General features: G+C 38.2%; 1 protein-coding gene across 1 annotated transcript in view; it reads left to right on the top strand.

The window, feature by feature from the left end:
* si:ch211-106h4.4 (MAM and LDL-receptor class A domain-containing protein 1) overlaps positions 1 to 15,616 on the top strand; it is a 61,736-nt gene that overhangs the window by 27,914 nt on the left and 18,206 nt on the right. Inside the window, exons 2-20 of the mRNA XM_067453591.1 lie at positions 1,965 to 2,233; positions 2,321 to 2,454; positions 2,959 to 3,087; positions 3,362 to 3,490; positions 3,577 to 3,676; positions 3,782 to 3,944; positions 5,004 to 5,247; positions 6,572 to 6,694; positions 7,151 to 7,278; positions 7,352 to 7,586; positions 7,674 to 7,942; positions 9,694 to 9,784; positions 9,945 to 10,085; positions 10,513 to 10,638; positions 11,496 to 11,623; positions 11,699 to 11,867; positions 14,116 to 14,235; positions 14,322 to 14,479; positions 15,457 to 15,552. Of these exons, the coding sequence (XP_067309692.1) occupies positions 2,427 to 2,454; positions 2,959 to 3,087; positions 3,362 to 3,490; positions 3,577 to 3,676; positions 3,782 to 3,944; positions 5,004 to 5,247; positions 6,572 to 6,694; positions 7,151 to 7,278; positions 7,352 to 7,586; positions 7,674 to 7,942; positions 9,694 to 9,784; positions 9,945 to 10,085; positions 10,513 to 10,638; positions 11,496 to 11,623; positions 11,699 to 11,867; positions 14,116 to 14,235; positions 14,322 to 14,479; positions 15,457 to 15,552 (2,577 nt within the window). The 5' untranslated portion in view covers positions 1,965 to 2,233; positions 2,321 to 2,426. The remainder of the gene's footprint in view (positions 1 to 1,964; positions 2,234 to 2,320; positions 2,455 to 2,958; positions 3,088 to 3,361; positions 3,491 to 3,576; positions 3,677 to 3,781; positions 3,945 to 5,003; positions 5,248 to 6,571; positions 6,695 to 7,150; positions 7,279 to 7,351; positions 7,587 to 7,673; positions 7,943 to 9,693; positions 9,785 to 9,944; positions 10,086 to 10,512; positions 10,639 to 11,495; positions 11,624 to 11,698; positions 11,868 to 14,115; positions 14,236 to 14,321; positions 14,480 to 15,456; positions 15,553 to 15,616) is intronic.

Genomic DNA, 15,616 nt, shown 5'->3' with positions numbered 1-15,616 from the left:
ACACTTTCCAAACATTGCAGGATGATGAAACTTAGTGTATTTACTGGTGGCCATATCCAAAAAATGGGTCAAAATGAAAAAATCTTTGGAAGACATCACTGCATAGCAAAAGAAAGTTACTTTATTTAAAATAAGACAAACCTGATATAATCTTATATCTGTTAATATCTTTCTTATATGCAGATCTTACAGCAGAAGGCACAAACCGGGGTTAAATCCCAGTTGAGCAGGTGGGGCATGTTGTCACAAAGAGCCCCTATTAGAACTATGATATGCATATTCTATATTTTTATCTAATTCCATTGAGAAACCATGAGAAAAGGGTGATTAATGACTGAGAGTCAATGTTCGGAAGTTCATATTTGGACCTCCGGAGCCTTCACTTTTTCTCAGTGGAAGAGAATGAAGTCGTGTTGTCTATATTTTTTTACTGTCTATGGGCTGGAGTATAATTTTACTCATAACTCAGTCCTTCTTACTGGAGCACAATACAGTATCTGTCATCACAAGTGGGTAAAAAGTGTCAGATCCTGATTTAACAATCCAATCCTGAAGGCCTAACCAGAAATGCATTTTATAGCCTACTTATGGGGAAAAACTAGCAGATTATACAGTTTTGGTCTTTTGTAGCCTACCTATTATAATTTAAAAATATATATATAATTAAAGAGGCTTATTTCAGGGAATTAATTTCTTAATGGTTTGTCAAATGACAGACTTTTTTGTTTCTTCAAAGGTCCTTCAAATTATGCAGAATATGAAGAATATCTGAAAAAACACATTAACCAGTGTGCGCACACAAATGTTGTTAGCAGTCACGTTAAGTGCAATTTTCCTCCACTACGTTACGTCCTATTTCAAGGCAAAATGCGACACTTAGAAGTCCAGCAGAACTCTTGTGGATTATTGTAGCTATGGGTCACAGTTGGCAAGCCGTTCCAGAGAGTCATGAATTTGTTATAATCCACATTATATGTTAAAAATATAACATGAGATTAGAAAAATTAGTTCCATTTTTTAGTTTACCATCAATGAAAATGTATGCTCAAAATTACAGCATACAGAAAATGTAAACTTAAATGCAAGGGCTTCTAGAAAATATAGAGAGATGTAGCTGATTATAGTCGGTTATAGTACCAATTATAGTCCAGAAACCCATTATAGTACCTTGATATTAATTTTAATTTTTCATGCGCAAGCATGTCAAATTTCTTCATTTCCTTGAAAGTGTTTTGTAATAACAGTTCTATCTTTCTTGGCAATGTCTTTTTTGCCATCTTTGCTATTTTTCCTGATCACCTCATTGGTTAAAGTAATAGTCCGCATTTGGATCGTTTGGATTTGTGGAGTTGAAAAGAAGGTTGATGGAGGAAAGCAAGTTTCACTTCCTTTTCATGTGTCGTTACATAATCATTATTTCCTTCTCTGGCTTCCCACAGTGATTCCAAGCGCATCTCTTTTTATGTCATCGCTGCTGAGTTTGCAGGGTGGGGAGAGTCAGGGGACAGTGATTAAGAAAGAAGTGGGAAACAAACATGCCTGAATACTGGCAGCGATGGTGAGTGTATTGCAAAATGTCATTGGGTAGTCATGTATGGGTATTGGGGAGAAACTCTACCTCCTGGAATGTAAGTCATGCTCAAGAAACAATGTTGCATAATTAAGGAAGTACATTACAACGTGTAGTGTTTTATCTACTTTAAATCACCTTTTTTTATCTTCACTAGTTAATTTTATATTATCTGGGAACTTTTCCCAGTCACAACTAGTAGTCGTGTGGGTAATAGCTCTTTTACCCTTTTGCTGTCTACATATGTAGAAAGCCATATTACTGTCTGCTAAATTGTGCCTTTTAATGTGCTAACTAGCTTGAGACTGTTCAAAGGTTACAATTAGTTATGTTCAAAGATTCATTCAGTTTATTGCTTCTTTGAACTAGTGTCTGTTTCTGAGTTTTCCTACAGACACTATTGCTTAATGGAGGCAAGACTTCAGAGTATCCAGAGCTGCTTGCTCAATACATCTGTTGAAATCATGGTTGTGCTTTACAAGGACCCAAACCAGGGCATATTTTTACACCTGTTCTTCTTATGGAACAGTTCTGAGCATTTTTACATATTATATTCAACTGTATTTAGTGCTACTTAATCTTGCTTGATTTACAGCCTTTTAACCTTTTACCACGTGATTATGCAGTCCTCAGGAAGTTCAGGAAGTTATAAAAAGCCGGCAGGTGAAAAGTAACATTTGAGGTTGTTGGGTCCACTGAACTTTAACATGCACTGATAAACATCCCTCATTACAAATTATCTACATATAGAATGATCTCTGTGACGTTTCATTGGCTTCACACTCATGAACTGCCAAGCAAGATTCATTGGAGGATTGCACTAGTTCACTGAGGAACTCTTCATGTTCTCTGCAAAATGAAGGGACTGTTTCTACTGCCACTCCGTGAGGCCAGGTTTTTTTCTTGTATCAGTTCAAATACAATCGACAGATGTACATTTTACGTTGTGAACCTGTGAGGGTAAATGTAAAGATCAGCAAGCCCTTACGAAAATAAAGTACTTCAAGTTATTTTATGAAGTATACTTAAGTAATGTTCAAGCATATTTTAAGTATACTTTATGTATGTAGTAAGTATACTAATATCAATGTGTACAAGTGAACTTATAACTGTATGTATCCTAGTAGTTTACTATTTTAATACAAGTAGTACATTTCTTAGTTTATGAAAGTGCACTTTGAAAATCAAAATTGCTCAGAATACAAGGACTATCTCAAGTGGCATAGTGTTTGAGAAATGACAAGAGTGTGCAGAGCTGCTATCAGGGAAAAGGTCACTGCATGATTTCACACTTTTGATAACTACTATTATTCTATGTGGAATATAGTCATATGTAAAGAATGAATAGCAATGTGTAAACTTTTGACTAAGACTTTAAATCTATTTAGTTTCGATAGGCTTGGCCTCCTGTCCTGATGGACAGTTCCAGTGTATTCACTCTCAAGACTGTGTTTCCATGGAGCAAGAGTGTGATTTCCACATCGACTGTGCAGATGGATCAGACGAGGAGTTCTGTGGTAGTTACAGTATTGCCATCTTAAATCAAATTTACAATTGCATTTATTCTTTTTTTGCAGTTGCTTTTATACAAAGTGACTAAGTTTTGGACATTGTTTAGAGTATCATAAGCTAGAATAATTTTTGCTTCCCCATGTAGTAATATTTAATAAAAACTTTAGTCCTGTACAGTTATGATATCTGTTCTGTATGTGGTGTTGCATGCAAATAAATGGGAAATAATCGCTTTACAATTCAATAGTAAATTCACAGTACAAATGTCCTACGTCACAGGCTCTTGTAACTTTGAGGAACATGCATGCGGATGGACTGACTCCAGTAAGGATGAATTTAAATGGCGTCGAGAGATGGCAAACATCAGTGCTGTCCCTGGCGTGGACCATACCACAGGATCACCTTGGGGTATGTCTTTGGGCTAGGACAGTCAACTTGGATTTAATTTAGTATCATGTGAACGTTCGATATTTAGACATCTTTGTTATTCATAGGTGGAGTTATGCATGCAGAAGGTGAACTTGTGAATATTTTCTCGGAAGCAGTTTTGGAGCACACACTTCCGAGGGATACTGCACTCGGATGCAAGATAAGGTGCAGATCACAGACAGCACATCAAACTCTCAGATTCAGATTCTTATTATTTGATATATTTTGGATATGCTTAGCAGTGTGAGCAGTTTTGTAACTTTGTTTCAGCTTTTGGTATCATCTCCATGACGCTGCGGATATCTCTTCTGTGTTTTCCCTGAGTGTGATCAGTGGCACTTCACCTGTAACATTATGGTCGATTAAAAAGGGCCAGACTAATGGGTGGGAAAATGCTTGTTTGTTAATTGGTAATCGACCTCTGGGCTTGAAGGTAATGCACTGCATGCACAGTCATCTTGATAACACTAATTCTTTTGTTGTTGAATTTTTGGACTAATTGGAGGAGCTGTACTGATGTGTTGTTGTTGCATGTACTGTCCTTATTTTGTGTTAAATAATTAGTTCACTTTAAAATGAAAAATTCCTGATAATTTACTCACCCCCATCTCATCCATGATGTTCATGTGTTTCTTTCTTCAGTTGAAAAGAAATTAAGTTTTTGAGGAAAACATTCCAGGATTTTTCTTCTCATAATAGACTTTGAAGGTCCAAATCAATACAGTTTCAAAGGAAGAGCTTCAGAGGCTCTGCATAATCACAGATGAGGAATATTGTCTGATCTAGCCAAACCATCAGACATTTTCAAGAAAAAAATAAGCATTTATATATTTTTTAACCTAAATTGATCATCTTGCGCTGCTCTGCGACACACCACGGATTGCACAATCATGTCAGAATGGTTACACTATATGTAGGCGGAAGTATCGGCCCAAGCGAATGTGCGAAGATTAAAACAAACGCTTTTACAAAAAAACCTCTATCTTCACCTTCAAAATCGTCTGACATTGTTGTGTCTCTTTTTTGTTTTGCTAAAGGATATTCGCACATGTGCTTTGTAAACATGGGGGGTGATACTTCCGCCTAAGTCTAGTGTGGCCTTTCTGATGTGATTGTACTATCCGTGGTGTGTCGCAGAGCAGCGGAAGATGAGCAATTTAGGTTTAGAAGCATATACATTTATTTATTTATTTTAGAAAATGACCAATGCTTTGGCTAGGTAAGACCCTATTCCTCGTCTGGGATCGTGCAGAGCCTCTGAAGCCTTCCTCTGAAACTGTATTAATTTGGACCTTCAACTGTTGGTTGCCATTGAAGTCCATTATATGGAGAAAAATCCTGAAATTTTTTTTCTCAAAAAATTGTCTTTTCCACTGAAGAAAGAAAGACATGAACATCTTGGATGAGATGAGGGTGAGTGAATTATCAGGAAATTTTCATTTTGAAGTGAACTAATCCTTTAATGCTTTCTTATTCTATTTCAAAAACCCAGCTTGCATTTTCTGTGGATCCTACATTCATTGGAAATCAGGATATCATGCTGGATGACATTACACTGATAGACTGTGCAGAGGGAGACATCCCTGCAGCTTCAGACCAGCTCAGCTGTGACTTTGAGAAAGACACGTGTTCCTGGTACCATGACCAGATAGCTGAAATCAAATGGAGGAGAGAAGATGGACAGAACCCGTTGTTTGGTTATGAGGGACCTGAACATGATCACACCACTGGTTCTGGTAGGAATATATATAAATTCGGCTGAGTAAAGTTTTTGAGTCCCTTATGCTCACCAAAGCTGTATTAATTTGATCAAAATATAGTTAAAAAAAAGTTGTGTTGGAGAAAAAAAATTACAATTTTAAATAATAACGGTTTTATATTTTAACATGTTTCAAAATGTAGTATATTCCTACTATGGCAAAGCTGAAATTTCAGAATTATACAGTGTTCAGTGTCACATGATCCTTCGGAAATCATTTCAATAAGCTGATTTGGTGCTCAAGAAACATTTCTTATCAATGTTAAAAAAAGTTCAGTCAGGTAACCCACTTAAGTCAAAAATAGACAAACTTTTAGTCAACTTTTTGATTGGCATGTTTCGCTAAATTTACATTTGGCGATATGGCTCTGTTCTAAATTCCCCGTCCTTTTCATTATTGGCATGTTTCACTAAAGTTAAATTCCCTGTCCTTTTCATGAGCTCCATGAAAGCTAACACAGGGAACAGCAGCAGCTTCTGGGGACAACCTCCCATTTTTTAAACTGGGAGAGCAGTGTAAATCCCCCAGCGAGAACAGAGCATGCATCAATCAATTGGCTGCTTTCACTGCACGCTGCTTTGCAACCCAACTCCTCCTCCAGCTCCTCCTTAAAGCTACACTGTGTGATATTTTCCCCCCATCTAGCGGTGAAAACGTATATGACCATCCAGTGATAGTTTCTGTTCCTCTCAATTCTGATTTCGTTTTAACTCCTACGGTGGCCGATTTAGTCCAAGATTAACATGGCAATCCCCCTCTTCACATTCGACACGGTGCCATCGAGTGTTAAAATGTGAAAGGCAAAGCTTGAATTTATGGGTATGTCCCTCTTTGGCTAATGTACTTTCAAGAGGGCGGGGCAACATGGCGACCGGCATTCGAACCCCTCACCCGTATGTATTTTCAATGGCATATTATTAACTTACGAGAATACTTTATTACTTGAAAGTAAATATACATTAATGAGCACATATATTTTTGAAAGAACTAAGTGTTTTAGCTAAGAATAAACTAAAAAAGTTACACAGTGTAGCTTTAATTTGTGTTTAACTGAATCAATGTCAATATCGCTGCTCTCCTGGAGGTTGTCCCCAGAAGCTGCTGCTGTTCCCTGTGTTAGCTTTTCATGGAGCTTGTGTAAAGGACAGGGAAGTTAACTTTAGCAAAATATGCCAATAAAAGTTGACTATGGCGTTTTTTTATTTTAAGTGGTCCTGACTGAAATCTAATTAATACTGTATATAACACTCAAAAATAAACCTAACTTTAAAGTAAACAAATATGTTTTTATTTTGTGCAGGTTATTTTATGTTCATAGAACCACAACGGTCCTCCAAACCACCTGAGACAGCCAGACTGATCAGCTTTCCACAGCAGGGCAAATGTGTCAGCTTCTGGTATTTAATCTACGGTGGAGACATTGGTGAGTTTAGAACATGCTCTCATCATGCTCTTTGATAAAAAAAAATGGAGAGTGGGAATTTATTTTATCATCAGGAATTGATTGGATTTGGTTTCATCAAAGATTTTTGTGTAAAAAAGGTTTTCGTGTAATAACGTGTATCAACAGATTCTGCACAGTGAGATCAGAAAAATGTGTTAAGAACGTTTATAAGGACCATTTTTAGTTCATGTGTAAGGCATTTATTACAATGATGGACATTCTGGCTCAAATTTCTACACACATTTGCACAAAACTGGGTCTACTTCTAAAGTTCACAAAAACATATTGGTGACTTTTAAGATGGCTTTTTTCTAAGCTCTTTACAGTCAAAAACTAACCAAACACATATTTATGTTACAGCATATACTATTATTTATTTACATGTACATATTTACATGTGGTTATATTAATCATGGCTGACTGTGGCTGTTGAAGGCTCTCTCAGATTCATCACCAAGCATGCTAATGGAAATCAGACGCTTATGTGGATGAGGACAGGGACTCAAGGCAACAAGTGGCGTTTTGTGGACCTTAGTTTCGCAGACAGTGAAGAACCAATTCAGGTACTGGATCATACACACTATACCAATCTGGAGATTTGTATAAATGTTTGTTCTCATGCACAGCATTCAATAGTTTATATTTGAGGGCATCGTGGAAGGCACTAAAGGCTACATCGCCATAGATGATGTGCAAGTGTCAAACAGTACAAATGGGTCATGCCCAGCTGAGCGGGAATGCACCTTCCAAGGCTCTCTATGCGGCCTGACGTCCGACCCTACAACTGATTTTACCTGGATCCGAACTAATGGAGAAATGGCCACTGGCACCCCCAGCCCTGCAATGGACCATACTTTAGAGACTGATAAGGGTCTGAATATCCACATTAGCTACAGCACATCAGAAATCATAGTAATAGCAACAATGTGATAGTAAATCATATTGTTTTTATCCATAGGCTTTTACCTGAGTGCACAGCTGTGGAAGAACCCCAGTGGCAGCAGAGGCAGCATGCTGATGGATTTCAATCGACCGTCCTCTGAGCTCGGAGAGTGCTTGATGTTCTGGTACCACATGAATGGAAGAGACGTTGGTTCTCTTAACATCTATGTCCAGGAGCTGCACAGTGCCAGATCTCAAATTCCTGTGTGGAGTGCGAGTGGAGATCAAGGAGAACAATGGAGACACGGCAGAGCAACAGTCATAAGTCCTCATAGCCCATATAAGGTGCATTAGGAAGAGTTTTAAAGGTGCATTCAGTAGTTGTGTAATTGTTGCACATCTGGGATTTAATGGTGGTGAGAAACAAAAACAAAATTCAGTTAGAGATTGTAGATTCACTGTAGGAACACACTACTTACAGCCAAACACGATTATTTTATTTTAGAAGTGAAAATGTCCAATATGGTTGTTATATAACATTAAGGGCCAGATTTACTAAACAGGGCAAATTAGCCTGAGATTAGAATGGGAGTGCAAAGTTCTGCGCTTGATCTACTGACGACACTCAAATCATAGAACACAGACGCAGCCGGATCATTTGCATAAGGACCAACACTATCTGCGAGTTAGCATCTGGTTTAAAGGGATAGTTCACTTTAAAATGAAAATCCTGTCATCCTTTACTCACCCTCAAGTTGTTTCAAACCTGTATGAATTTCCTTCTTCAGCTGAACTCAAGGGAAGATTTTCTGAAGAATGTCAGTAACCAGACAGTTAACTGGAGCCATTGACTTCCATAGTAGGGAAAAAAAATACTATGGTAGTCAATGGCTCCAGTTAACTGATTGGTTACTGACATTCTTCAGTATATCTTCCCTTGTGTTCAGCTAAAGAAATAAATTCATACAGGTTTGAAACAACTTGAGGGTGAGAAAAGGATGACAGGATTTTCATTTTAAAGTGAACTATCCCTTTAAGACATAATTTGTTTGTGCAGTAAATAATGCCGCAAACACCAGTAAATTGACCAGCCTTAGTAAATCATCTTGCATGATTTATTTAAATACTCTCCTCCCATAAATTTTGCACCTGAAAGGGAAACTCCTACAAATGCATATGCAATAGTTCAGCCGCAAAAATGACTGTGCCCACGCCTTTTCAGCTAATTTTTCACTGCGTGTCTTTAGTAAATCCTGACAGTATTTTTTTTTTAACGACAAAAGAGGGTTTGACTTGCACAGACTCAAGCTGCTAGCATTTCTTTCCCCAAGAGTGTATTTAGTTGGCCAGGTGATCTCAGCATGCCTTCCCTCATGTGGCGAATGAAAAAAAATTTTATTGGGCTACTCACTAAAATATAATAACATGTTTTTTATTTTATTTTGTCTAAGTACTCTTCTCATATGTAATTTCACATATCTTATGTTAATATTTCAAGGTTTTTGCCCACTGTGGATAGCACAGCTTCTGATTACGTGTAATATAAATGTGAAGAGTGTCTGCAAACACTCTCATACAGCCATTCAATGAATTTTCTTTTTTAAGTTGAGCAATAAACAGGTTCAATGTCAGTACCTGTAAAATATTAACTGGGAACATTAAAGACTGTCAATTTAATAATTTGGTAGGAAGTTCTGATTGCCCAATAATGTTTATTGCCCAATAAATCTGACCTGCATGTGCAGTGGTGTGCAGGCAGGTATGTACTTATACCCTTTTAAACAGTTGATATTAAAAATCATATTGGCAATATAAATGTAAATAAGAACAAAAGGTATTTCTAACAACAATGCTTATAGAAAGCCATCCATTAGGATTCCCTTTATTCTCAATTGCCGTTGCACTGACTGGTCATCTTTGCTTCAGGCCACTTGTTTTTTTCAGAATGCATGCTTTTGAAAGCCCGTCAATGGAGAAAGAAATAATGTCGTTATGACATCTACTAACTGCTAAAACCAGTCAGCCAAATTTTGTACTGTAATTTTCATTTATGCAATCTAGTTGTTTCAGCCTCTGGTTTACTGCTTGGATAACAGGTCATATTTGAAGCAGTGGTTGGAAATGAACAGAAACATGATATTTCCCTTGATGACCTAACAATCCTGAATGACCCTTGCCCACCTCATGGTAAGTCCTTGATCTTCATACTCACAAGATTAATTTTATTTCATTGCTGCTGATGTCTATTCTAAGGTCTATTCACCTCACAAAGCACTTAAAACATATTCAGAACAGTTGTTTTACTGGTCTAGCATCTAAATAAATCTGTGCACATGATGCTCTTCAGGGTTTTGTGATTTTGAGATGGACATGTGTGGATGGCTGAATACTCATGTCAAGGACTCTAGTGTTGACTGGAGCTGGACCTCTGGAACCAATGATGGGACGTTTGTCCCCAAGGTCGACCACACCACAAACTCTGCCATGGGTAAATTACTTAATGCTGTATGTACACTGGCTAATAGACTGCTCCTTTTTATGTAAATATTGACCGTTGGAATCAAACCCATGGGCATAAGTTTAGCCAAGGGAAGTAAATGGTGCCCATGGGCTGTAAAGTGTGGCATGCCACAGTCATATACTAGCCACTCTTATCTAGGACCAATTAAAAGTAAATCTTAATTTATTCTGATAAAAGGAAGAAATTAACTGGGTTACAATGGAAACAGATACCACCCAGAGAACTGAGTCAGTCACTGTTCACATTTATTAAAAAACAATTTCCATCCAATGAAAGTAAATGGTGAAGGAATAAAGTCATACAGGTTTGGAACAACATGAGAAATACATTTTGGGGTGAACTATCACTAGTGATTTGTAAGTGTTCTGACATCCACTCACTCTCTTCTATCCAGGACACTACATGGCCTTTGACACAAGTGGCAGAAGAGACCAGATTGCACATCTTGAGAGTGAGATGATGGAGACTGAATCTCAAGGCTGTTTGGAGTTCTGGTACCACATGCATATGTGGAGCACCGGTGAGTTTGTAGAGAACCTTAAGTGGGTTTAGACTTCAAAATAGTGTTGGAAAGAATGATCTAAAACAGTGTTTTCTACCAGGAGGTCAGGGCCCTATAGGGGACCTCAGCACATTTCCAAGGGCGCTGTAGTATGACTTATACACTACCAGTCAAAAGTTTGGAAACTGTAATATTTTGATTGTTTTTGAAAGAAATTTTTTTCTGCTCACCAGGGCTGCATTTATGTTATTAATAATAAATAAAAAACTTTTTTCTATTTTAATATAATTAATACATTATTATTAGTTTATTAAAATAATCAAACTGTAATTTAAATAGTAAAAATAGCTAAAAAGCACTTTTATTTTCCCTGTTTTTATTGAAGACATACCGTTTCTTTTACACTTCTAATCAATTAATTGATTACATGATATCTACCAGTTTCTGTTAATAGATTAAAGTTTGAAAACAAGCAGCTACTGTGCGTCATAACTACAGGAGAAATATCTTTAAAATAACTATTTTAGAAAATAGTTTTGGACAATAGTCAAAAAGACACTGATCTAAAATGAATTATTGGTTGCACTTTATTTTACAGCACGTGTACTTATATGTACTTAACTAAGAAAGCACTGGGTAATATAGGGCAACTACATGAGTTAAGGTTAGGTTTAGGGGTAGGTTCAGGGTTATTACCTAGTTATTGCAATTACTATATTAAGTACATAGTATGGGGAACAGGACTGTAAAATAAAGTGCTGTTGATTTGTTAATGAATCAGTTCATTTATTAGGATAGTAAGTGAGGTCTATTTCTACAACTGTATGAACACCATGATTTTTCTGCCATTGCATATTTTGTGTTTATTATTGTAGATAAGCTCAAACTAGCAATTTATGTAAATGAGTCTGGTTCTCTACGCTGTCTGTGGAATCGAACTGGTGATCATCAGAATGTGTGGCACCATGCCACTATAGACTACCAATCATCTGAAAGACACCAGGTAAGACACTGATGTACAAAAACATGCCACACCATCAGATACTTGACAATAGGTCATTAAATGTACTGTTTGCAGATTGTGTTTGAAGCCGTGGGTCAATATTTACAAAAAGGAGTCATTGCTTTGGATGACATGTATATCAGGAGGAATACGCGCTGCTCTGACCTGATCCCAACAACACCAGCTCCAACAACCGAGCCCACCTCTCCACCTGCGTCCTCCATGGACTGCAACTTTCAGGAGGGTAAGAGATGAATGAGCAAACCATGGATGTATGTGTATATTGATGTATTTACAGTGGATGAATTTTCCCATTTCTTTCCATTTCTTCTTTCTTCCTTGCAACAAATTTTCAGATCTGCTAAATTGTGAGGATATCTCATGTGCACGGCCCTCTGTGTGCTTTGGATCATTGTCTTGACTATATATATATATATATATGCATGTATTTACTGTTTGTGCGCTCACCTAAAGGATTATTAGGAACACCTGTTCAATTTCTCATTAATGCCATTATCTAATCAACCAATAACATGGCAGTTGATTCAATGCATTTAGGGGTGTGGTCCTGGTCAAGACAATTTCCTGAACTCCAAACTGAATGTCAGAATGGGAAAGACAGGTGATTTAAGCAATTTTGAGCGTGGCATGGTTGTTTGTGCCAGAAAATGCCTTGTTGATGCTAGAGGTCAGAGGAGAATGGGCCGACTGTTTCAAGCTGATAGAAGAGCAACTTTAACTGAAATAACCACTCGTTACTACACCCAAGGTATGCAGCAAAGCATTTGTGAAGCCACAACACACACAACCTTGAGGCGGATGGGCTACAACAGCAGAAGACCCCACCGGGTACCACTCATCTCCAAATAGGAAAAAGAGGCTACAATTTGCACAAGATCACCAAAATTGGACAGAAGATTGGAAAAATTAAGACTGGAAAAATGTTGCCTGGTCTGAGGAGTCTCGACTTCTGTTAATATATTAAGATGACAGAGTCAGAATTTGGCATAAACAGAATGAGAACATGGATCTGTCATGCCTTGTTACCACTGTGCAGGCTGGTGGTGGTGGTGGTGGTGGTGTAATGGTGTGGGGGATGTGGCAAACTTTAGGCCCATTAGTGCCAATTGGGCATCGTTTAAATGCAACAGCCTACCTGAGCATTGTTTCTGACCAAGTCCATCCCTTTATGACCACCATGTACCCATCCTCTGATGGCTACTTCCAGCAGGATAATGCACCATGTCACAAAGCTCTAATTATTTCAAATTGGTTTCTTGAACATGACAATGAGTTCACTGTACTAAAATGGCCCCCACAGGCACCAGATCTCAACCCAATTTAGCATCTTTGGGATGTGGTGGAACAGGAGCTTCATGCCCTTAATGTGCATCCCACAAATCTCCATGACATTTGACATCTGACATTTCTAAAGAATGTCACGTAGAATTGAGGCAGTTCTGAAGGTGAAAGGGGGTCAAACACAGTATTAGAATGGTGTTCCTAATAATCCTTTAGGTTTGTGTGTGTGTGTGTGTGTGTGTGTGTGTGTGTGTGTGTGTGTGTGTGTGTGTGTGTGTGTGTGTGTGTGTGTGTGTGTGTGTGTGTGTGTGTGTACTGACAGGTGAAGTGAATAACACTGATTTCTCTTCATCACGGCACCTGTTAATGGGTGGGATATATTAGGCAGCAAGTGAACATTTTGTCCTCAAATTCAATGTGTTAGAAGCAGGAAAACTGGGCAAGCTTGAGGATTTGAGCGAGTTTGACAAGGGCCAAATTGTGATGGCTAGATGACTGGGTAAGCATCTCCAAAACTGCAGCTCTTGTGGGCTGTTCCCGGTCTGCAGTGGTCAGTATCTATCAAAAGTGCTCCAAGGAAGGAACAGTGGAGAACCGGCCACAGGGTCATGGGCGGCCAAGGCTCATTGATGCACGTGGGGAGCGAAGGCTGGCCCGTGTGGTCCGATCAAACAGACGAGCTACTGGAGCTCAGATTGCTCAAGAAGTTAATGCTGGTTGTGATAGAAAGGTGTCAGAATTCACAATGCATCGCAGTTTGTTGCATTAGGGCTGCATAGACGCAGAACAGTCAGGGTGTCCATGCTGACCACTGTCCATCGCCGAAAGAGCCAACAGTGGGCACGTGAGCATCAGAACTGGACCACGGAGCAATGGAAGAAAGTGGCCTGAGATGGTGTGTGTCGCTTACCTGGGGAACACATGGCACCAGGATGCACTATGGGAAGAAGGCGAGCCGGCGGAGGCAGTGTGATGCTTTGGCCAATGTTCTGCTGTGAAACCTTGAAAATGTTAAAATGCTAAACAAAAATTCAGAAAGTGTTCTGTGAGGGCTGTTTTTAGGGTTAGGGCTTAGAATATACAGTTTGTACAGTATCAAAATAATTGTCTATGGAAGGTCCTCACAAAATATGTAAACTTGTGTTTGTGTTGTGAGCTGTCTGCTAATTATTCCAGATGTTTTCTTTCAGGACTATGTGACTGGATCCAGGAGACAGATGATGGATTCGACTGGATCCATCAAGTGGGTGGAAAGGTGAATGAACCATGGCTAGGACCTTTATATGACCATACCTTAAAAAATGACAATGGTAAGATTCATTATTTTACCCTTTAGCGGACCGATCAGGTCAGTCTATAGTATTTTTTTTATACATCTTCATGTTTTCTCTTGCAGGGTTTTATCTCATTGTAAATATGTCTGGAGAACAAGATACCAGTGAGACAGCAGTCATTTCAGCGCCGATGATAATTCAGAGCACTGACGTCTGTATTGGATTCTGGTACTACATGTTAGGAACGTCTCTTGGAAACTTAGATCTGCGTATTGAGACGGTACGTCAACATGGCATGTGTCATTTCTGTCATGCTTATGAATCATAGGCTTGTTTCGCTTGCACAGCAATTTTTTTTAGAGTTAAACTTCTTGAATAAATATAGCATGAAAGATTTTTAGCATTTCCAGTAGTTCAGTATACAGTAAAACCTTTTTTAATAAGTGGTTTTCTATTTTATTATGCAATTTATTCCTTTGATGGCAAAGCTTAATTTTCAGCATCCATCATTTGAGTCCTCAGTGTCACATGATTCTTCAGAAAACATTCGTGTATGCTGATTTGTTGATCAAGAAACATTTCTTATTATTATTAATAATGTTGAAAACTTTGACCAAAAAAAGGACAAAATGTTCACTTTATGCTTAATATATCCCACCCACTAACAGGTGCCATGATGAAGAGATAATGTTATTCACTTCACTTGTCAGTGGTCATAATGTTATGTGCCTGATCAGTGTATATAAGCTGCTTTAGTACTATCAGCAGCTGTCGTGTTTCTCCAGAGCTCATTTTACCCTCCTCCATACCCAGCTCCTCCTCTTGTCCAGTCAGTATTTGGCATTCTGATTCCCCTTGAATCAGACTAAATTCCTGAATTATTTTGTACATTAAACATTGGCACTAATGATATCTGCAATACATTAGGCAAGGCAAGTTTATTTATATAACACATTTCATACACAATGGCAATTCAAAGTGCTTTACATAGAAATTAATTAAAATAGTGATTACATATGCATAAGAAATAAGAATACCATGTGTAATACCATGTGTTTATGTTGCTTCTGTTCTGGGGATTATCGCTGCTCTCCCTGCTCTTATCCGGGCTAGGCTGCATTGATGTGCCGGAAGTTCTTGTCCAGAACAAAACCAATCCAATCCAATCCAATCCAAAAGCCAATCCAAACTGAATGTTAATTGTCAGGCATCTTTGATGATAGTGGTCTAGACAGAAATTTGTATTGTTGGTTTCAGAAAACAATGGAAACCATCACATGGACAAGAAGAGGCACCCAGACCTCTGAGTGGCTAAACGCACAAGTCTCCATTAGTACTGCAGACGTTGATCGAGTAAGGCCCCCTGACATGTTTTCTAAATCTCAATCCACATGTATGCATATTTATCAAGAAAAAA

This window comes from Pseudorasbora parva, chromosome 9, assembly GCF_024679245.1.
Source record: "Pseudorasbora parva isolate DD20220531a chromosome 9, ASM2467924v1, whole genome shotgun sequence".
Taxonomy (NCBI): Eukaryota; Metazoa; Chordata; class Actinopteri; order Cypriniformes; family Gobionidae; genus Pseudorasbora; species Pseudorasbora parva.
The sequence above is the reverse complement of the archived record's forward strand: the minus strand, read 5'-3'. Positions and strand labels throughout refer to the sequence as shown.